The sequence below is a fragment of the Melanerpes formicivorus genome, unplaced genomic scaffold (assembly GCF_026170545.1).
Source record: "Melanerpes formicivorus ecotype bairdi unplaced genomic scaffold, bMelFor1.0.p_v2 SCAF_159, whole genome shotgun sequence".
NCBI lineage: Eukaryota > Metazoa > Chordata > Aves > Piciformes > Picidae > Melanerpes > Melanerpes formicivorus.
The window spans coordinates 283,748-306,515 of record NW_027142511.1 but is presented as its reverse complement, the minus strand read 5'-3'; the positions used below and the strand labels follow the sequence as shown (position 1 = coordinate 306,515).

General features: G+C 52.3%; 2 protein-coding genes across 2 annotated transcripts in view; one reads left to right on the top strand and one right to left on the bottom strand.

Moving 5' to 3' along the window:
* The window catches only part of LOC137457103 (zinc finger protein 721-like), a 316,030-nt gene that overhangs the window by 139,668 nt on the left and 153,594 nt on the right, over positions 1 to 22,768 (bottom strand). Inside the window, 1 exon segment of the mRNA XM_068168909.1 lies at positions 18,098 to 18,111. Coding sequence (XP_068025010.1) covers positions 18,098 to 18,111 — 14 coding nt within the window.
* On the top strand, positions 2,651 to 4,642 carry LOC137457099 (zinc finger protein 271-like). Its single transcript, XM_068168905.1, has one exon. The coding sequence runs from the start codon at positions 2,846 to 2,848 to the stop codon at positions 4,640 to 4,642; it is 1,797 nt and encodes a 598-aa protein (XP_068025006.1). The 5' UTR covers positions 2,651 to 2,845.

Below are 22,768 nucleotides of genomic sequence, written 5' to 3'. Positions count from 1 at the left end.
TTACTATTGACATTATCAACCTTTCAACACTACATATCCACATGCAGTTTCTAGTGTGTGGTCATGGCTATAATTCTATAAAGTGCTGCAGTTTGAGATTTGGAACCAAATTAGAAAACTGAAAAAGAGCTTTTCAGTGAGAGAACTGGGGTGCAGTCTGCCCTTTGGCCACTAGGGAGCGACTCAACAAGACACCTGGCAGCTGAATGCAGCTGGTGAGGCTGGGTGTCAGGCACAAACAATTCAAAGAACCTTTCAAAGAGGCTTGAACCAATTTTCACTCACCAATTATGGCTCAATGCATTACCTGGGGTGCTGCTTTACAGCTCACAGGTGACAATGCCTCATGGGCTGAAGTGCAGGGACTTTAAATAGAACCCAAATGGATGTTCAATGTGTGAGCACTGAAAAGAGAGAGAGAATCAGAATCAGTGAGGGATGGAAGGGACCACAAGGATCATCTAGCTCCAACCCTCCTGCCCTGAGCCTCCTCTTTTCCAGGCTAAACAATCCCAGCTCCTTCAGCCTCTCCTCACAGGGCTGTGCTCCAGACCCCTCCCCAGCCTCGTTGCCCTTCTCTGGACACGTTCAAGAGTCTCAATCTTCTAATGCAGCCTTTGCCACCTTCCACCCCCTTGACTTTGGGCAAAGAAAGACTTCAGGCATAAATTCCCCCTGTTAAGGTTTATCCCATGTGGGTTAGGTTGTCTCACACAAGCACAGTGAGTTACATGTACCACATGCACTGTATGAGCAGGACACAAGCATGTAAAGCATACAACCATACTCTAACCAGAGTGTACTGCAAAAGCAGTGTGGTGCAGTGTTTGCTCTGAGCCCAGTATTGGTACTTGTAGTTTCCACCCCCTGACCAGTGATGGGTCTGTCTGCAGTGTGACACTGAAGCAATTAAAGTGTCCATGGAGCTTTGTCATTTCCTGTCCCCTTGCTGGAGAGAGGATCTGTGGCTGTGACATGATTCCCTCAACAGGGAGGTGAGGGAGGAGCCACTCCCTTGCTGAGTGGAGCTGGTTAAGCTGGAGCTGAAGCTGGAAGAGCTGAAGCAGTGAGTGGTGCAGGAACTGAAGCAGCTGTGGAGGCTGGAGCTGGGCTGCTGTCTCAGCTCTGGCTTCTGTTGAGGCTGCTTTTGTGGAGTTGCTTTTCCTGTTTCCAGCTGCCAACACATTCAATATCTTCCTATCCCTGCTTAGTTTATAAGCAGAGGAACCTGGAGGTACATGTTATTCCTTACTCTAGTCCTGCAGCTGGGAGCTTCTAATCAAACACCAATGATTCCCAGGCAGCCCCAGGCAGCTGGGTACTTCTAATCAAACTTCAGTTAACCCTTTCCTGTTACAGCCCCTCAGTTCAAGAAGGACCTCAGGGAACTGCTTGAGAGAGTCCAGCACAGAACCACAGAAATGATTAAGGGAGTGGAAGATCTTCCTTAGAAGGTGAGATTGAGGGAGCTGGGGCTCTTTAGCTTGGAGAGGAGACCAAGGAGTGAGCTCATTGATGTTTATAAATATGTAAAGGGTGAGTGCCCAGAGGCTGGAGCCAGGCTCTGCTGGGTGATGCCCAAGGACAGCACAAGGGGCAGTGGGTGGCAGTTGAGGCAGAGGAAGTTCCATGGAAAGAGGAGGAAAAAAATGTCACTGTGAGGGTGACAGAACCCTGGAACAGGCTGCCCAGGGGGGTTGTGGAGTCTCCCTCTCTGGAGATATTGGAGACCTGCCTGGATGAGTTCCTGTGTGATCTGCTATAGGTGATCCTGCTCTGCAGGGGGGTTGAACTGGACAGTCTTTTGAGGTCCCTTCCAGCCCCTAACATTGTGTGACTCTGTTACTGCTTGGTATGCAAAGTCAGGCAGTCATTTCTTCACTCCTAACTTTGCATGTGAAGGTAGAAATTTACCATTCCCTTATCGCCATGTTCCTGTTACCTTTTGGCAATAAGGAGTGCTTACCCAGGTGTGATACCACCTCCCACTCCCCACCCCTGGCTGTGAAATCTGGAACCTTTGTTAACCCTTTTCCTTCTGACAAAACCTTGTGTGTGTCCTTTTAAGCTTCCTCCTCTTACCCCTGAAAGTTTCATCTTGTAAAGCATCTTCTAATCTCCCATCAGGATGAAACTGCAGCCAAGGCCTGGGAGAAGCTGCCTGGAGTCCCCTCTTTCATGGGCCTGCCCTGCAGATGTCTACTGGAGGTTATCTGCTTGAGAAGGAGCTGCATCTCTACTGAAGACATCCATCCCAACTTCAGGAGCACTGCCTGTCTGCTGTGCCTGTGCTGCTGGTCTTTGAAGCTGCCTGCAGCAAGGCCTGGTTCTCCTGTAGGACTGTGGGCAGTGCGAAGCCACCCATGTAGATCAGTCCTTTTGTCTGAGGCCTTTGCTTCTGTCTGGGTGGGGCCCTGTCATTCTTTCTCCATCACCCCTGCCCCTTTGGGAAAGGCTTGCAGATCTGCCCAGTTGAACAGAACTCCCCTGCTCTCATCAGAATAGAGTTGGGTTGGTGGGAGGGGGTTGGGAGGGTTGGGCTTCTGGGTCAGCACCATCACCTCCTTTATCTGAGGTGGGGGAGATCAGAAGGTGGGGACTGGGCCAGGAAATGACCTGCCGCTGCTGCTGGGCTCAGGAACAAGGTAGATGACCCCCACTAAAAAGCTACCAGGGGCTTCAGCATAGGAACTCAGTGTCTGACCCCCCACACCCAGGCAAGTGTTGGGTGTCAAAGGCTATTTGTGTGTCCAGACACACACAGAGTCCACCCATCTGTCTCTCTCTTATCACTTGGTCCCTGGGGCCTTGCCTGAGGGCACAGGGGTTCCCCTTCCCCTCCACCATGACCACCCAGAAGAACCTGGATAAAAGCCTGAAGGAGAAGAATCACCTGGCAAAGGTGGAGGATCTAAAGTGTAGCCCCAAGGAACAAAAGGAGGAAGACAAAACTGATGAAGACAAAGAGGAAGAGGAAGATGAGGAAGAGGAGGAGGAGGAGGAAGAGGAAGAGGAGGAGGAGGAAGAGGAGGAGGGAGAGGAGGAAGATAAGGATGATGACAAGTACAAGAAGGAGTATGATGAGGAAGAGCAGGGGAAGGAGAAGGACAAAGCCACATCAGTCCCCTGTGTGCCATCAAAGCAGCCAAATCAGTGCCCTGAATGTGGACACAGCTCCCCACCAAGCTCAGAGCCGATGAAGCACTGCTGCCCCCACCGTGGTGCCCAGCCCTTTGTCTGTGGTGACTGTGGCAAGAGCTTCAGGTTCAGCTCCAACCTCATCCAGCACCACTGTGTCCAGCCCGGGAAGAAGCGCTACATCTGTGCCGGCTGCGGGAAGAGCTTCACTCGCAGCCTGGCACTCATTGCCCACTGGTATGGCCACGCTGGGAAGAAGCCCTTTGCCTGCACCGACTGTGGCAAAAGCTTCCATCGTGGCTCCAACTTCCTCCAGCACCGCCGTGTCCACACCAGCGAGAGCCCACACATCTGTTGTGCCTGCGTCAAGAGCTTCCAGGAGAACTCGATGCTCATCGCCCACTGGCACATCCAAAACAGCCAGAAAGCCTTCAGCTGCAGCGACTGCGGCAAGAGCTTCAAGATGATCTGCCAGCTCTTCCGGCACCGCCGCGTCCACACTGGAGAGAAACCCTACTGCTGTGCGGGCTGTGGCAAGAGCTTCTGCTGGAGCAGAACCCTCATTACCCACTGGAATGCCCACAGTGGCAAGAAGCCCTTTGCTTGTACTGACTGTGATAAGACCTTCAGCCATATCTCCCAAGTCTCACAGCACCGCTGTGGCCACACCAGCAAGAGGCCGTGCAATCCAGGCACCTCCAGTGAGAGTCTGAGCCGCAGGGCAGACCACAACCTCAGCAATGACCTCTCTGAGGGTCACAAGCTGCACAGCAGAGAGAAGCCAGCAGCCACTGAAGTCATCTCCAACCCCTGCAGCGAGTGCCAGCAGAGCTTCGCCAGGCGCTCAGACCTGGTGAGGCACATGCGGATCCACACTGGGGAGAAGCCATATGTCTGTGCTGTCTGCGACAAGAGCTTCAGCCAGGCCTCCAACCTCACCCGACACCACCGCATGCACACAGGGGAGAGACCGTACCGCTGTGCTGACTGCGGCCAGAGCTTCAGCTCCAGCCATGCCCTCACGCAGCACCACCACACTCACAGCGGCAGGAAGCCATACCGCTGTGCTGACTGTGGCAAGAGCTTCTCTACAAGCTCCACCCTCCTCCAGCACCACCTCATCCACACTGGGGAGAAGCCCTACCGCTGCACTGCCTGTGGCCAGAGCTTCAGACATGGTGCCACCCTCAGAAGGCACCTCGATGTCCACACTGGCAAGAAGGCTTTCACCTGTGCCGACTGTGGCAAGAGCTTCAGCCAGCGCTCCCAGCTGCTCTGCCATCGCTGCATCCATGCCGGCCAGAAGCCCTATGTCTGCAGTGACTGCAGCAAGTGTTTCACTCACAGGGCCTCCCTCAGGCAGCATCGCCTTGTCCACACAGGTGAGAAGCCCTTCCCTTGCACCACCTGCAGCAAGAGCTTCCGGTCCAGATCTAACCTCAGCCGGCACATGCGCATCCATGCCAGTGACCAGCCTGTGCTGGGGGACGCAGAAGAGCACTGACCCCAGCACTGCCAGGGTAAACATCACCCCCATGGGGGACCTATTCCTGCATATTGAACCAAGATCACCTCATTTGCACCCTGCTTTCTCAGACTCTGGGGGCTCTGGCAGGAACAAACGCCCCACTCGCCCCTAAACACCAATTATGGATGATGAGAATAATTAACAGTGATGAGTCAGCACAGCCATCACCGCCACTGAAGCTGGACTGAGCATTGCTGGGATTTGTATGCTTTCTACCCTTTACTTTGGGTTTCCCCAGGCTGAATGCTCCTTTCCTTTGTCCCTTGCCCAGTTGTAATGCTAATAACCTCAACAGAATCTTCTCTTCTTTTGGGTTTCTTTTAGACATTCCTCTCCAAAATGTCTAATTCGTGGGGACATTTTTTTCCTAGGCCAGAGGCTGGAGCTGTGTGCCCAGTTCAGGGAGGTCTTTGGTGAGATTTTCATCAGTCTTGATGGTGTCTTGGGGGGTGTGTGTGTCTCAGAGTCACCTCTGTCTTCATATTTCAGCCCCATCTTGGGCATTTGGTGCTTTGGGGGCACATGTCAGCAGAGGCTCCTCAGCTTGCTGAAGATGGGGGTGTCTGTAGCAGGTATGACATGAGGATGCCCTACCCTGCCACCACTGCCAGCTCAGCCATGTGTCTCCCAGGGAGTGAAGCATTGTGATGGGGCTGTTGCTCCAGAAGGGAACAAATGTCTCGCTGTAATCCTGCAACCACCCCAAAAAGGGAGTGGAGTGGCCCCCAGCCCCAGCATGTGCCCTGCAGTTCCCCTGATATGAACCCTGGCCTAAGAGTTATTAAAACCAAATAGATTGAGCAGCAGATATTCGTAATTTTATATATTTATATTGTCCAACCCTTGGACTCTTACCCATTTCTGCTTTTCCATGTGGGTGGAGATGAAGCCACAATCTATAGTCCAAGGGGGATCCAGAGACATCAGGGCCTGGAGACAACTGGGAAGGGAGTCTGGGGCACAGATTCTTTGCTCCTCTCCCTTTCCATCTGCAGGCAGTAACTGGCAGAAAGAGACAGACCCATGCTGTGAATCCATGGCTCTGGGGCTGGTGTCACTGCCACAGCTCTGAGGTCTAACAATGGGATGGGCAGCACAGCACCAGGCTTGCTGGGGTCAGATGGGATTCATCTTTCTCCAAGGGAGCAGAGGGTCTTTGCTCAGGAGCTTTCAGGGCTCAGTGGCAGGCCTTTAAACTGGACTTGAAAGAAGAGGGAGACAAGATGAGGCTTGCTAGTGAGAAGCTGTGGAGGGACAAGTCATGATTAGAGAGGGCTAGTGAGGGCCCTTAGGCTCTTATTCTGAGCTGTGCTGGGGACACTGCAGCACATTGAAGTCCTGTGGAGATGAGCCAGGGGCTCCTGGGGATTTGAGTAGGGAAACATTGCTTGAATCACTGCAGGCCTTTGGAATGAAAGACCTGTAAAGGTCCCTTCCTACCCAAAATAGCCTTTGATTCTATGATTGTATGCCATGAAGATGTCCCAGACATATTGGGACCAGTGCTGTTCAATATCTTCCTCAATGACACAGACATATGAGCCAACAATGTCCACTTGCAGCCCAGAAGGCCAATGGCATTGTGGGCTGCATCAAAAGCAGCTCTTCTCTGGTGAGGCTTCACCTGCAGTACTGTGTCCAGCTCTGGGCCCCTCAGTACAAGAATGACATGGACCTGATAGAGAGGGTCCAGAGGAGGGCCACAAAATTAATCAGAGGGCTGGCACACCTTTCTTACAAAGATAGAGAGTTGGGGTTGTTCAGCCTGGAGAAGAGTAGGCTCTGGGGAAACCTTAGTGTAGCTTTCCAGTATCTGAAGTAACCCTACAACAAATCTGGACAGTGACTGTTTACAAGGGCACATAGCAGTATGACAAGGGGCAATGGTTTGAAACTAGAGAAGGGCAGATTTAGACTGGATGTCAGGAAGAAAGAAGCTTTTTACTGTGAGGGTGGAAGAATGCTGGAAGTGGTTGTCCAGGGAGGTGATGGGGGCCCCATCTCTGGAGACGTTCAAGGTCAGGCTTGATGGGGCTCTGAGACAGCTGATCTAGTTGGGATGTCCCTGTTTCCTGCAGGGGGGTTGGACTAGATGACCTCTAGAGGTCCCTTCCAACCAGTGCGTTCTAAGATTCTGTGATTCCAAGATTCTGTGAAATTGGGCAGAATTTGGTTAGATGTGTTCAAACATTGTTTTGTTATTTTAGCCTATTGTATGCCTTGATGACAGGCATGCCAGCAGAGAATAGCCAATTGAGATGTGACACATGTGACTGCTGGTAGACTAGAGAACTTTGCTGTATAACATAATAAATGTCTTCCCCTGCTTACACCTTGTCCTGGGAGCTGTGCTCAGGGTGGGGGGACAGCTAGACTACAACAAATGGTTCTTCACCATGAGTGGTGAAGCCCTGGAATGGGTTGTCCAGGGAGGTGGTTGAGGCCCCATCCTTGGAGGTGTTTAAGCCCAGGCTGGATGAGGCTCTGGCCAGCCTGATCTAGTGTGGGGTGTCCCTGCCCATGGCAGGGGGGTTGGAACTAGATGATCCTTGTGGTCCCTTCCAACCCTGACTGATTCTATGATTCTATGAAATGGTGACCCCTGACATGCTCCTTGAGCAACTACAGATTACGACTTCCACTGACACCAACAACAAATAATTTTGCTTCATGGGGACTGCAGAGATGGTTGTGTTTAGCAGCATCACAGATGGTAGACTTTAAGCTGTTAATCTCTGTGAGATGCTGATTGTGCCAGAAGGGAAGCCTGGCACTGGTGATGCTCCCCAGCTGAGTTTAGGAAGAGGCAAAAAGCACAAAGAGAGAGACATGTGGTGGTTTGAGCCTTAACTGAGAATTAAGAGCTCAGATAGGGGGCAAGGCTGAGAATTCCTCCCTCGCTTTCCCCCTCCTCTCTCCCGATCAAGAGAAAAAGAAAGGCAAGGAGCAAATCTACTGAGAAATAATTTGGAGTTGGTTTGGAAGTAGAGAGGTAAAAAGTTTCTTTAAACAATATACACATATATATGTATACACACAAAATAAATAGATATATATACACATATATTTATGACAATAACAGGAAGGGTTCACAAGGGTCAGGAACAAGGATGGATGGGGAAAAAATGTATACAAAATCAGTCCTTTGAAGTCCTTTGAAGAGGCCTGGATGTAGCAGGGAGGAAAAGAACCAGGCCTGACCAAGTGGCCTAAGTGCTCCTTTAAGAGATCAGGCAGGTAACAAAGAAGTAAGTTCAAAACTGTAGGATGAAACTTTCTGTCTGAAAGAAGCAACTGTTCTGTGTTCTGACCTTGTAAGGTAAGTGGAAAGGAATGTCTGCTTCTTACTGAAATGCAGCTGGAAGTTTTGTTCTCTTTAACCATATATTATGCCAGTTCTGTTAGAATGAGCTAATTCATACAACCTGAGCATTGTCTCTTGTATGGCTTACATCAGTCTGTTAGACACGCTGCCTTACACAGCTTCTGCTTATGCCATAGAGTTAGTTTTAACTTGCTTGCTTCTGTGTATGCAAAGAATGTTAGAAAGGCCAATCAAAAGTGGTGTTCTATGGAAAAACAGAAAGGGGGAGATGTGGGAAGAGGTTGTTTTCAGATAGCTTTGGTAGGCTATAGGGAAGATTTGCCTTTGCTGGAATTAGAGAAAGCTGTGTTTTGTCTTTGACTCTGAGAGTAATGTAAACACCTTGTAACCGAAGGAGAGAAGCTGGGCAGAATTTGGTTGGATGTGGTAAAATATTGTTTTGTTGTTTTGACCTATTGTTTGCCTTAATGACACACATGCCAGTAGAGAATGACCAGTTGAAGTGTGACACGTGCCTGCTGATAGACTAGAGAACTTTACTGCACTTTGGCCACAGCAACCCCATGCAGAGCTACAGGCTGGGGTCAGAGTGGCTGGAGAGCAGCCAAACAGAGAGGGACCTGAGAGTGCTGATTGACAGCTGCTTAAACACGAGCCAGCAGTGTGCCCAGGTGGCCAAGAAGGCCAATGGCATCCTGGCCTGCATTAGGAATAGTGTGGCCAGCAGGAGCAGGGAAGTCATTGTGCCCTTGTACTCAGCACTGGTTAGGCCACACCTTGAGTACTGTGTCCAGTTCTGGGCCCTTCAGTTTAAGAAGGACATTGAGACACTTGAACGTGTCCAGAGAAGGGCAACAAGGCTTGGGGAGAGGTCTGGAGCACAGCCCTGTGAGGAGAGGCTGAGGGAGCTGGGGTTGTTTAGCCTGGAGAAGAGGAGGCTCAGGGGAGACCTCATTGCTCTCTACAAGTACCTGACGGGGGGTTGTAACCAGGAAGGGGTTGGTCTCTTCTCTCTAGCAACCAGCACCAGAACAAGAGGACACAGTCTCAAGCTGTGCCAGGGGAAGTTTAGGCTGGAGGTGAGGAGAAAGTTCTTCACGGAGAGAGTCATTCATCATTGGAATGTGCTGCCCAGGGAGGTGGTAGAGTCACCATCCATGGAGGTGTTCAAGAGGGGATTGAACGTGGCACTTGGTGCCATGGTCTAGTCATGAGATCTGTGGTGACAGGTTGGACTTGATGATCTTTGAGGTCTCTTCCAACCTTGGTGATCCTGTGATACTCCAAATAGGTTATCTTTGGACTTCTCATATGTTGTTATGTGTGGTCATAAATGTAAGCTGTTGTCGTTATGTCAGTCTGTAGTTATGTTAAGTCATTGTAGATCACAATGGAATATTACATCAGATTTCTTTGGATGATACTTCTTGTGGGTTATATGAAGAAATATGGGATTAGTTAACTCCTTGGTTATCGAATATAACTTGGTTTAAACATTTGTTTGTAATACTATTTGGAACAACTGTAATACTGCTCTGTGTAATTCTTTGTCATTGTTGTTTCAAAATGATAAGACCTTTAGGTAAAATTGTTTATGCCAACAAGTTACAAGCAGATGGTTATGATCTGAAGGTGATCAGAACAGAGGAACCTAATTATGATCCAATTAAGGAGGTTCTGAAAAATCTGGAAATTGTAACACAAACCAATGGTGACAAAAAGAAATTGAGGGATTGTTATGAATATACTGGTGATCTGTGATTTGTGTTAAAGGGTGATTGGGGAGCTTGCAGAAGCCAGTTTTGAGGACAAAGGGGGAGCTGCATATTTTCCAGCCTTAAACAGAGACAGTGTGTTTGGCTAACTGGAGACACCAAGGCTGAAGAGAAGCTGTATTAAGCTAAACACTCAGTTCTATTCAGAACTGGGGATTTGTTTTCTTTAGAGAAGAAGCCTGGATGACTGAGCATGAATGAAAGTGGACAACTTTGAGGATGACTCATTGACTTCATCTTTCGACCCTCGGGAGGACCTTTGCCATGCAGAGTGTACATGAGCAGGGATCTGCCCACCTATTCTAAGACTCATTTTCATATGCCTGCCTTCTATTTACCATAACTTTTTTTATGTAGATGATGGATCTATATAAGATGACAAAAGCTATTGTAAAGCTGCTGTGGAGGTGAAGTTTGGTACCTTTGCATGCGCAACCGGTTGCTTTGCTTGCTTTTATTGCCCTTTATTGACTTTTTATGGTCTTTTATTGCCAATAAAATTGTGACCAGAAACTTTTACGTGGAGTCAGCTATAACAAGGGGATCAAGTTTTTGTTGGGACAAGGCCTAATGTGTACCTGGAGGGATTAAAAGGATCCTGTTTGAACTGCGACAAGGACCAGACTGCACTGGGAGGGCATGAGCATGTGCAGTTTGTACTGGGATTAATGCATTCAGTACTGGGATGGGAGTTGTGGGATAGATTCTGTGCTGGGATGGGACCAAGGCTGCAGTGCTAGAGGACAGTAGGATCCAGTTTGGACTGGGATGAGGCCACATCTGTATTTGAAGGGGTTAAAGGGACCATGTTTAGACTAAGTATATAGTGGAAGGGGGTCAGGGTATCCAGTTTGGACTCTGAGTAGGTACAGTCTGTAATGGGAGCGGGGCTAGGGTGTGAAGACATGAGGACACCTCCTGTTCTGCCGGCAGTGCTGCTCTGGAGCACAGCTCTATCCCACAAGCAGCCCTGGACTGTCCCTTCCTGCGGTCCCAGCACTGTCACATAGCAGCACAATGTCCAAGCTGCCAGAGCATTCAAGCCTTGCCCTAGCTCAAAGGCTCAGCAGGAGAGGGTGGAAGGGAAGAAAGAGCAGTTCAGGACAGCCCAAGCTCTGGGGCTGCCTGGCACAGCTGCTGTGCTGGGACTCCATGCCTCCACCTCTGCACACAGGCATTGCCCTGAAGCTCCAGAGCAGCCTTGGAAGAAGGAACTCAGAGAAACAACTCCCTGCAGGATCCTTTATTATATTCAACACACACAGGGAGGACAGCTGCAAATGTCTGCAGCCTCTGGGTAACACCAGACAGGACAACACTGAACCAGAAATGGTTTGAAGAAAGACATTTATGTGGGAACAATATTCTCACAAGGGGAACAGCCCCAGCAGCAGCCTGAACTCCAGCAGCCAGGCTGGGCCTGCACTGAGTGACATCAGAACTGCTCTGCAGGAGAAGACAAAGAGTTTATTGCTTCTGAAAGCATCCAGGGATCAGTTGGCTCAGGGCATCTTTGAACTCTTGGTTCCTCAGGCTGTAGATGAGAGGGTTCACTGCTGGAGGTACTACTGAGTACAGAACTGACACCACCAGATCCAGGGATGGGGAGGAGATGGAGGAGGGCTTCAGGTAGGCAAAGAAGGCAGTGCTTGTAAGCAGGGAGACCACAGCCAGGTGAGGGAGGCAGGTGGCAAAGGCTTTGTGCTGTCCCTGCTGAGAGGGGATCCTCAGCACTGCCCTGAAGATCTGCACATAGGACACCACAATGAACAAAAAACAAAGAAAGACCAAACAGGTACCAACCATAATAAGCCAAAGTTCCCTGAGGTAGGATGTGGAGCAGGAGAGTTTGAGGATCTGGGAGGTTTCACAGAAGAACTGTTCCACAGCATTGCCCTGGCAGAGGGGCAAGGAAAATGTATTGGCTGTGTGCAGCAGAGCAGTGAGAGCCCCACAGGCCCAGGCAGCTGCTGCCAGGTAGACACAAACTCTGCTGCCCAGGAGGGTCTCATAGTGCAGGGGTCTGCAGATGGCAACATAGCGATCGTAGGACATGGTGGTGAGGAGAAAATACTCTGCACCAAGGAAAAACAAAAGCAGGAATACTTGTGCAGCACATCCTGCATAGGAGACGTCCCTGGTGTCCCTCAGAGAATTTTCCATGGATTTTGGCACAGTGGTGGAGATGGCACCCAGGTCAAGGAGGGCAAGGTTGAGGAGGAAGAAGTACATGGGGGTGTGGAGGTGGTGGTGCCAGGCTATGGTGGTGATGATGAGGCCATTGCCCAGCAGGGCAGCCAGGTAGATGGCCAGGAAGAGGCAGAAGTGCAGGAGCTGCAGCTGCCTTGTGCTTGGGAATGGCAGGAGGAGGAAGTAGGTGATGGAGCTGCTGTTGGCCATCTGCTGCCTCTGGCCATGGAGACCTGTCCAAGGAGGGAAAGGCAGTGACAAGTTAGGGCACACTTCTCTCAGCCTCATTGTAACCCCTGTCCCTAAGCTGCCTGAGGAATGGATCAGCTCATTCCCCATCACTACCAACCAGGGATGGTTCATCACAGCTTCAAAGGCAGCAGGGACCCAGAATTGCCATGGAGATTCCTCTGGAGTCAGAACAGAAAGTCACCAACAGCCCAATCCCAGGGAATGGGAGTCCCATGGAGAGGTGGAGAACCAGGGACCAGTTCTGCAGCGCTGCCGAGACAGTGAAGGGAAGAGAGAAAGGCAGAGGGGCTGGGGGTGAAGCCTTCTCCTTCCCCAGCTCTGCTCACTGCTGCTCACAGGATGGAGCTGAAGAGCTTTTGTCCTCCTTTAATGTGCACACTCCAGGAGCCTTCAGATGAATGTCAGCTGCCAAGGTTGTGACTCCTGACCTGGAGTCCCTAACTTTGAGGGCACTGCTGGGCCTCTGCTGGGTAGAAGAGGAGAGCAAAATGTTGCATTGGGAAATGTGTCTGCAGTGCAGAGAATGGCACAGAGGTGCCTGATCCCCCTTGCTAGGGCATCTCTGACAGCAGATCCCTCTCCGCCTGCAGCCCATGTCCCTGCTGCTGGCACTTGTCCCTGCCAGGAGCTGCATCTCTGTGCCCAGCTTTCCTCCCTGTCCCTGCACGTAGAGCCCATCCCACCTGCTGTGTGCTGAGCTCTGCCCTTCAGACCCCTCCCAGCAGCAGGACACTGCCCAGGGGCAGCTCTGGGTGTGCAGGGCTCAGGAGCAGATCAGACAAAGGCTAATGAGACATCAGATTCTTATGAACAGCAGTGAAATTCTAGTCTCACACTGCCCTCCCAGCACACCAAGGGGATCAACATTCAAAGCCAAGACTCCTTCCCTTCCAGCAAAATGCTGCCTTGGTGCTCTTCTGCAAAGCCTCCTCAGAAATGCCCAGGGGGGAGCCAGGACTGTGAGCAGCTCTGGACAACACAGCTCCCTCCCCATAGCAGAAGGACCCTGCCCTGCCCTGCCCTGCACTGCCCTGCCCTGCCAGGGCTGTCTCCTGCCACTCACAGCTTCTCCCCACAGCAGTGTATGGAGCTCCCTGGGCAGGCAGAGAGCTGAGTCTGGCAGGCAGCAGAGTCCCTGCCCCAGCACACAGCCCCTGGGCAGCAGGGACCCTGCTCTGAAGGACAGCCCTCACCACCCCTGCCTGCACCCCAGGGCTCCACAGCTCTTCAGAAAAGCCTGAAAAGAGCCTCTGCACAGGAAGATTTCCTTCCAGCCCCCACCAGCTGTGGCTCTGCCAGCTTTAGGAGATGCCTCCAGGAGCTGCACCTGCACTGCCCTGCCCCCACAGACTCACCGTGTCAGTGCCTGCAGTGACTTCTCCTCCTGTCAGCTCACAGTCACCCTCCTGGACACCTCCAAGCTCTCTCTGCCTTCTTCCTCTTGCTGAGATCCACTGGCAGTGCCCTCAGCCCTGCTGTGCAGAGCAGAGGAGCTGCTCCTGGGCACAGCTGACACTTTTCATTGCTGCCTACTTTCCAGCAGCTCCCTCCAGCCACGGAGCTCAGCCCAGCTGAGCAGCAGAGGACCAACCCAAGGGCATTTTAATGACCCTCTGGTGGCTTTGGTGCCAGGTAAACATCAGAGACTGAGAGGAAGATGATGAAACCTCTCCAGAAGTTGAAGTCACTTTCAAACTCTGAAGTTTCTTCTCTTGTTGATGGGTCCCAGTGAGGACACTGCTGGGAAAGTGTCTCCAGGCTGTGGTTGGAGCAGAGAAGTGGAGGCAGTGCTGAGAGGTCAGGACAAGCAGAGGAAGATGTCTCTGATGCTGAGCAAACCTGGAGGTGTTTCCTTAATCCAAAGGGTCAAGCCCTGACCCCTGGCTCCTGGACAGGCAGATCCTGTCCCTCAATCACCCCTCAGGGGGATTCCTAGAGCACTGAGATGTGGAGAGGACCAATGTCAAGGGCACGACTATGACACAATCCATCCCAGACTCCTGAGGATGGACAAGGAGGCAATGAGGCCCCAGGGCTGCCAGGAGGAGTTGTCTCCTCAGAGGCATCAGTGGCACAGACCACAGCCAGAACCAAAGGCAGGAAGAGCTTGGCTCTGCTAGGAGCCTTTCAGCTCTTCCACAGCCCTCTGCCATCTGCCCCTCAGGCTGTCCTCTGCTGCTGCATCAGCTGAGCCTCTTTCCCTGCAGGCTGTAGTCACCCACCCAGCTGCCCACCTTGCTGGCACCTTCCTTTGCTGCTCTCTCTCCATCCTCCCTGGGTGTTCCTTGAAACTCCAAGCCTTGGAGTGCTCCAGGCTGCTGCTGGGGGATGTCTTGCAGTGACATTTCTTTCTCCTCATCTCCAGTCTGGACCTCCCCAGCTGCACTTGGTGGCTTTGTTTCTTTCTCTTGCACTTTGTCACTGTGCAGAAAAGCTTCTCCATGTCTCAAACGACTCCCCAAGCACTCTCAGGCTACTCTGCTCCTGTCCTCACTCTTCACACCATTGAGCCCATGGCCTTCAGCCTCTCTCTACTGGTCATGTGCATGAGGCCTCCCAAGCATATCTTGGGAGATCTCTGGGCACTCTGCAAGGTCTTTGAAGATGGAGATGTGGTGGTCATAGGACAACAAAGAGACCAAGTGCCCAATGTGCCTTCAAGAGGACTGGACCCCCGAGGGTGAGATCTGCCCAGCTGCCAGGGAAGGGACATAGCCGAGTCCAGCAGTGCAAACATCTGCCTCAGCCTGAAGCAGCAGCCTGAGGAGCTGCACAGAGCAGGAGCAGCATTTAGCTGCATGGCTGTGTGACCCTGCTGCTGCGGGATAGAAGAGGAGTCGCTGCTTCCACTGCTCCATGCCCTGTGAACCCCAGGGGAATCCAGAGCACTGTTCCTGCCTTGTGCTCCAAAGCCAGGACTGCTCTGATAGGGTCCTGCCCACACTTGTTTTTCCTGGGCTGTTCTCTTTCCACCTCCACACTCTCCTGCTGAGCCCCTGTGTTGGGGCAAGGCCTGAGTACTCTGCCAGCTTGGGCACCATCCTGCTGTTTGGCAGTTCTATGGCCACAGGCAGACACAGACCATGGGAACTTCTTTGGCTCAGATGGCCTCCACAAGAACAGTTCCACACAGACAGCTGATCTGCTTAGGGCAGTATCTGAAGGCTTAGGCCTTCTTCCAAAGTTTCCCTCAAGAGCATGCCCACCAGATGCAAACAGGGAACAGCTAAAGTGTGTGAGTATGCAAGGCTGGGGCACACAGCAGTGTCCTCACACAGCCAGGCCTCCTGCAAGTGACCTGAAGGATCAGCAGGGAAGGGTCTGGACTGTGTCTGTGTTCACTGGACACCCTGGGGAAGCTGTCCCAGGGCAGTCATCCTACACTAGACTTCACAACCACTGTTTCCAGCAGTAGCCTCACACCTCAGCTCCGATAAACTCTTTGTCCCTCCACAGGAGGACATGGCCTCAGGAGGTCAGCAGTGCCTGTTTGCATTGTGCAGATGAGATGTCAGCAGATGAGCTGAGGTGAACCTGAGTGAGCACAAACACCATCAGCTATTGCTGGGGGTGCCAAGGCACTGAAGGTGTAAGGAGCCCCTCCCAGCCTCTGGCAGGGGCAGCAGGAGGCCAGGGAGACTCTCTGACTGCTGCAGGGCAGGGCCTGTGTGAGTGATGGGGAAAGACTCTGTCTCTGAACATCCCACACTCCATTAGGGGTCCATGAGGCCAGCTCAGATGTGGACACCTGACAGAGCTGAGACATTGCTGTGTGTCACTCCAGAACAAACCCTACTGGCCCAGGGAGATTCATCTCAGATGTCTTGGGCAGGCTGCTGTCTGCTCACATCACCCTTGCTGGACTGTGCCCTGAGATGTGCACAGAGCCATCCCAGAGCTTCTGGGCTCCTTGGAAAAGGCCTCTTCAAGAACAGCAAAAAGGAGGATGGGGAACATTGCAGGCTGGTCACCCTCAGCACAGTCCCTGGGAAGGTGAAGGCTCAAACACCTCTGCAGCCATTTGCAGGCCCTTGCAGGACAAGAGAGGTATTGCTGAAGCCATATGGGTAGGGGCAAGAAGGGGATGTTTTGTCCCTGGACCTTAGCCAGGGCTTTGCCATGGTCCCCCATAGCCTCCTTAGAGCCAGACTGCTGAGAGCAGGAGTGCAGAAATGGGTGAGGTGGTGGCTGACTGGTGGATGAAGCCCAAATGTCATCAGTGGAGAGTCCTCCTGGCAGACACTTCCCAGTGGCATCCCTCAGGGCAAGCCCTTGGGCCAGCACTGGGGAATGTCTTCATGAACTCCCTGCATCATCTGACCAGGGCCTTTGCAGCTCCTCTGGAGATGAAGCCAAACTAGACAGAGCCCTTGAGGGACCTCATCTGCTTAACCCTGCCCTGAGCAGGATCATTGGACAAGAGGATGTGCAGGAGGCTCCTCCACAAATGCAGCAGGACAGAGCCAGCAGCTTCTCCACTCAAACCCTTGGTAAGAAATCTCCCAGATGGATCTGGTGAAACTTTGATCTGCTCAGGCTCTGGCCACAAGGAGGCTGATGGCTGAGTGTGCAATCCTGTGCTCAGTTGTGTCTCAGGAACTCACCATTCAGTAGGAAGCCAAGGACTGGGAAGGGGGAGGTGAGGCCACTTCTGCCTCCTGAGAGCATTGGCCAACAGCACGAACACAGCTGGGAAAGGGACTGTGAGGTCAGTTGTGTCTGCAGGAGCTGATAGGGCAGCCCTGGGCTCATGGCTGGCAGATGGGCACAGTGATCTGGGAGATGCCCTCTGCCAAAGGGCCTGGGCTGACTGCAGCAAGGGGCTGATGGGTTGGTTGCTGTGCCTCTGCTGCCTGAGTACCTGATGGGACAGCAGCAGGCACAGGGCTTGGTGCTGTCTATGCAAGAAACTGCAAGGCCAGCAGCCTTGGGAGCTCCTGGTGAGGTAGGAAAGAGCAGGAGAGAGGAACACTGTGAGATGGTGCAGCCTGGCAGGTGCAGACTGGCCATGAGGAGTAAGAAACCTCTCTCAAAGGGCAGTGCTGTGGCCTGAGAAGATCTCCAGAAGGAGTCTGGGATCAGCCCTTCTGTTTGTGTCCCAAGGAGCAGAGTGTGAGTGTGGGCAGGTATCAGTGAAGGCATGGAAAGGCCAAGGTGGGGAAGTGAGATGAGTGTCTGCAGCCTGCAGGGCAGGAGAAGCAGCTGTGAGACAGTGCAGGACAAAGCTGTGGTAGAGCTGGCAAAGGGCAATGGCAGTGGTGGGAGTGATGAAGAGAAGCCAAGGCTGTGCCCCCTTGACTCTGGCAATTCTCTCTCCCAAGGCCTGCGAGGAGATGTTGTCCTAAGGCACTGGGAGGGCCTCACTGCCTCTTTCCACAGCCCCAGGAAGGCTGGGGACTGTCAGGCCTCTGTCCTCCACTCAGCATCACAAACCCTGCAGGGATCCTAAAGGAAGTCTGGAGAGGAACTTTTCATGAGGGTGTCTGGTGACAGGAGAGGAGGGAAAGGTTTGAAGGTGAGGATAAGGAGGTTTAGACTGGGTCTTAGGAAGAAAGTTCTTCTGTTTGAGGGTTGTGTGACTCTGGAATAGGCTGCCCAGGTAGGATGCCCTCTCCTGAGGGTGTTGAAGGCCAGGCTGGATGAGGCCTTGAGCAGCTGATTCTATTGGAGAGGCATCCCTGCCTATGGCAGGGAGGTTGGAGCAGAGGAGCTCTGAGGTCCCTTCCAACCTAGGCCATGCTATGCTGCTATGAAACCCACACCCCACCCCCACTGCACCTGAAGAGCCTTGACCCACACATGGGGGACAGGATCTGCCTGCCCAGGGGCTGTGCTCAGGCCTTGGCCTTTGTGCTGCAGAAACCAGAGCCAGAGTTTGCTCTCCTGCACTTTGCCTTTGTCTGCTGCAATCACAGCCTCTCCTGAGCTGCTCTAACGAGTCCCTGGGGAGGCTTTGGCAGTAACAAGCCTCAGTGGGGCCAATCAGTGCTTCAAGGTACTTTGTGTTTTGCTTCTTGCTTCTTGCACAGTCTCTTCACTCTTCTCTCAGTACCTGAGGTTCATGGAATGATTCCCAAGTGCCCTGAGGAGCTCTTTGTGTCTTTGTTGTTTCCTTCCAAATTTCCAAGTGCACCTCACAAAGCTCAGATTTTGATGGTAAACTCTTTGATTCTTTCTCAGATGAGGGCAGAGGTGACAGCAGCATCCACCAAGCCAGAATGATGCAGGCTGTCTGCTCAGGGGGTCTGGACTGGGAGGAGAAGCTGTCCTTTGAGGACTGACATTGAGTGGACAACTTTGCTCCTTACCCTCCCCAACATCCCCATTGCTGTCCCTGCCCACCTGGGCCTTACATCCCTGCTCCTTGCATCAGACTTCTCCACTGCTCTCTGCAGCTGGAGCTCACAGCTCCATGGCACCAGCTGTCCCCTGCTCTCCTTAGAGAACTGCCTGCACACAGCCACAGAAGAATTGTTGCTCTTTTGAAGCAGAGCAAAGCCAAGGCTGAGAAAGTTCCCTCAGCAATCTAAGCCCTCTGGACCCATCTGCTCAGCACAAGCTGTCTCTCAGCAGCTTGCCTGTCCACAAGGATGAGGCAAAGCCAACAAGTTCTGCCATGGCTGTGATTTCTCAGGCAGTCAAGAGTTCTTGAGAGTGAGAAGCAGATGAAAAGGTTGGATCCTAGCAGCCCTTCCTCATGAAGCAATATTGAATTCAAATCTATTCCTATGGCTGTGCCTGGAGAGCAGCACCAAACACAGACACAGGGACAGAGCTGGCTGCCTCCAGTGGAACATAGTGGGGGGCCCCAAGATGGTGTCAGCAAAGGTTTCTGTCCAAAGACACAGAGAGGTGGAGAGGTGGCTGGCAGAGAGGATGCCCTGAAGTTCAGTTTCCTTCTCCTGGAGCTCAGGGCAAACACTCACAAAGCTTGAACATTCTCAGAGGATGAGAACTGAGCCTGGAGAAGTCTGACTTGGTGCTGGCCCTTGGTGCAGGTTGTGCCTGAGAGATGTCTGAGTGGGGGAGATGCTGGACACAGCTGCTGTGATCCAGTAGAGCTCCAAGGCTCTGACTCTAGGGTCACTGTATTTAGAGGTGGAGATCCTTGACTTTCATCAGGTGTTTCTCTGATCTGGAGAACCTTGGATGCTGAATCATCCTGGGATCTTCTGCCACTTGCACAGACCCTGAAGTTTTTGACTGTCAGAGTTTTCTATCAGCTCCCTGTTGGCTGTGATCCAAGCACAGATGCACTGAGCTGGCAGGAGGTGACCAATCCCCAAGCCACAGGGAGAGAAGAGCAAGGCTGGGAGAGCCCTGGTCAGGGCTGAGCCACTCCTTGCAGGTCAGTCCTGTCCTCTGAAGCCTTTGCTTCTGTCTGCCTGGGGTCATATCCTTCTCTTCTCTCCATCAGCCCTGCTTCTTTGTGCTGGGGAGGAGCAAAGTTTGCAGATCTGCTCCTTGGAACAGGCCAGAAGGTAAAGAACCCAACTTTGGGTCAGCAGCAAGATCTGAGGCTCCAGCTGACCCCTGAGCATCGCTCAACCCTCTCCAGACCCTCCTCCCAAACCACACTTCACCACTTTTGGATCTCTGAGGGTCATTGGCTGTGATGGGAATTTAGGAGTTCACCTCCCTGAGCTCCAGGTAGTCAGGTATCAGTTGCATGGCCAGAGGGCGATGGTTGGGATGGCTACATCCTGGAGGTGTCAGCCGCATCAGCACTACAACCAGGGGACTCAGCACAGGAGTTAGGGCTCTGATCCCTCCATTGCAAGAAGTCACACACAGTGTTCCTTCTTCTCGGTCGCTTGGTCCCCAAGGATTTGCCCAAGAGCACAGGGGTGACCATTCCTCTCAGCAGCATGGCCTCCCAGAAGGACCTGGACAAGATCTTGGAGGAGAAGAATCACCTGAAGAATAATTTGGAGGAGTCAAAGCTCATCTTTGAGGAAGAGGAGAAGTGGTTGATGAAGACATGGATGAGGACATCAAGGATGAAGTATGTGAGGATTAGGGGGAGGATGACAATAATTATGAGGACAAAGGGGATGATGTGGAAGAAGAGGAGGATGACATGGAATAGGACAAAGAACTGAAGGAGGAAGAATATGAAGAGGAGGAAGATGGGAAATCCATATCAGCCCCTCTGTGCCACCCAAGCAGCCACATGAGTGCCCTGAGGGTGGGCAAAGCTTGCCACCCATCTTGGAGCTGGCGAAGCCCCACTGCCCCCAGCCCATGCCCAGCCCTCTGTCTACGGTGGCTACAGCAAGAGCTTCACCCTCAGCTCCAACCTCATCCGGCACTGCTGTGTCCACAGCCAGAAGCAGCTGCACCTCTGCTCTGCCTGAGGCAAGAGCTTCACCCAGATGGGCATCCTCAGCCAGCACCGCTGCACCCACACCTGTGACAGCCCCCTCACCCGGACCGGCTGCAGCAAGGGCTTCATCCGCAGCTCCTCCCTCACCTGAGATATTCACCCCCGTGCCGGAGACCAGCGTGTCCCGGGGACACAGCAATACACCGACCCCAGCACTGCCAGGCCAAACGTGACCCCCCTGGTGGGGGGCCTTCTTGGGTAGGCCTTTTACCCCTTCTTTCCTCAGAAGCAAAGGTGCCTCTGCCCTTCTCAACACCAGCCAGTGCTGAGGGGAGTAATGACAGTGCTGAGTCAGCACAGGCACTGCCACCACTGCAGCTGGGTTGGGATTTGGCTGTTTGTTCCTCAACACTTTGGGTTTCCTAGAGGTAAAAGAAAAACCTCAACCCAAGGCTAATGCCTAATTAGAATGGAAACCCCAACCCTAATAAAGTATTGTCTCTTGCTGCTTTTTCTTTGACCTTTCTTTCCCAAATGGCCACTTTTGGGGGCATTTCTTCCCCAGGGCCAGGGATGAAGCCATGTGCCCACTTCAGGGAGGTGTCATTGAGGGATCCTGGGAGGGTCTTGAAAGTGAAGTGAGGAAATCAAACTCAGTGCCTCCCATAGCCGTTCAGCAGTATCCTTCACTAATCTGCATGGACATGGAATGATCACTAGAAAATGAACCTGTGCTGAAAAGGTTAACCATGGTCCTCATCTAGGACTCAGTAACACACAGGCATTAGAAGGATAAAAACTTATTTGATAGAGAAAGTCCTTCCATGTCTTGGTCTTTGCTGCCATCTCCTCTCCTTTCAACAACATTGCAGTTCCCATGTCGTCTGTCATGTATTTTTCCTGTTGGTCCTCTGCCAATCCCACAGAACTGTCCTTCTCTTCTAAGTGAGGCCCAGGGGTGTGAGAACCCAGCCTGCTTTCCAGACTCAGCCTTTTTTCTCTCTCTGTCTAGAGCTGCCATCTGCTGCTTTATCTCCATTTGTTCAGAAGTCTTCTTCCTTCAGATGTCCTGCTGAGTGTTCTGGCAAGGGCCAGTTCTGAGAGGCAGAGTTTAGGTTGTGGCTGGGTTGAGGCCTGGGGTTAACACCCAAGGGTCAATGCCAAGGGTAAAGGCTAGACGCAGGATGAGCAATGGGGGCAGAGTCAGGGTCAGGAGTGGGTATGGGACGGGCTGAGGTGTAAGGGATGAGGTGAGGGATTCACTCTGCTTCACTACATTTGAGCAGGGGACTGAGTAGAGAGGATGGGAGGGGCCCAGGCTGTACTGGGAGGGAAACCTAGGATCCAGCCTGTACTGGGAGATGATAAAAGTATTCAGTCTGTCATGGGATGTGTGTCAGTTTCAATTCAGGCCCTGAGGAGACTCCCACACAGTCGGGGAGGGCTGGGTGGGGAGGGAGGGATACACTTTCCTGCCAAGGAGCCCTGCACCCATGCCTGGTGAAGGAAGACTACGATCCCCTGATGAGAAGCAAGCTGCAGGGCTGGCCAGGAATGGATCTTGAATAGATTCCTGATGTCTTCTTTTTGCCTTGTCTCTCTTGGCTTGAGTGCTGCTCACTGGACAGTCACTGGAAAATGAGAAAGGCTCCAGCAGAAGTTTCCAACCTACCACAGCCTGGGACTGCAGACACAGTGCTGTTAGGTCTGCCCTATGAACTCTCTGCAACTAAGGCAGCAGCTGAGCTGACCACAGACTCAAATGCAGGAGGAGTGTGGTTCATAGCTGCATCCACCCACTGCATGGGAGGCAAATGGCAACAGAAAGCTGCAGTGATGGAGGTTGGTACTGGGAAGACTGTGACAGAGGAAGGTGGTGCACAGGAAGGAGAATTGCCCTGCACTCATGCTGGCAGCAGAGAATGGTGCCACTGCTATTCACACTGATTCCTGTGCAGCCTACAAAGATGCCACTGAATGGATGTGTCAGGGGGAATCTAATCAATCTGGAGAGCTGGAGACTGGCAATGATTCTGAGAAATAGGTCAGTCAAGAGCCTCAAAGGTAGGATGGGTCAAAGGCCATGCACAGAAGGGAGGAGCTGCTGCAAAATGGAACCAGCAGGCAGATCACCCAGCAAAAATTCCTGTGGTGAACAATGAAGGGGAAGATTGAACAAGATTGGCTGAGTGGCTGCACATCAGAAGAGGCCACCCAGGGAAGGCCAACCTCTA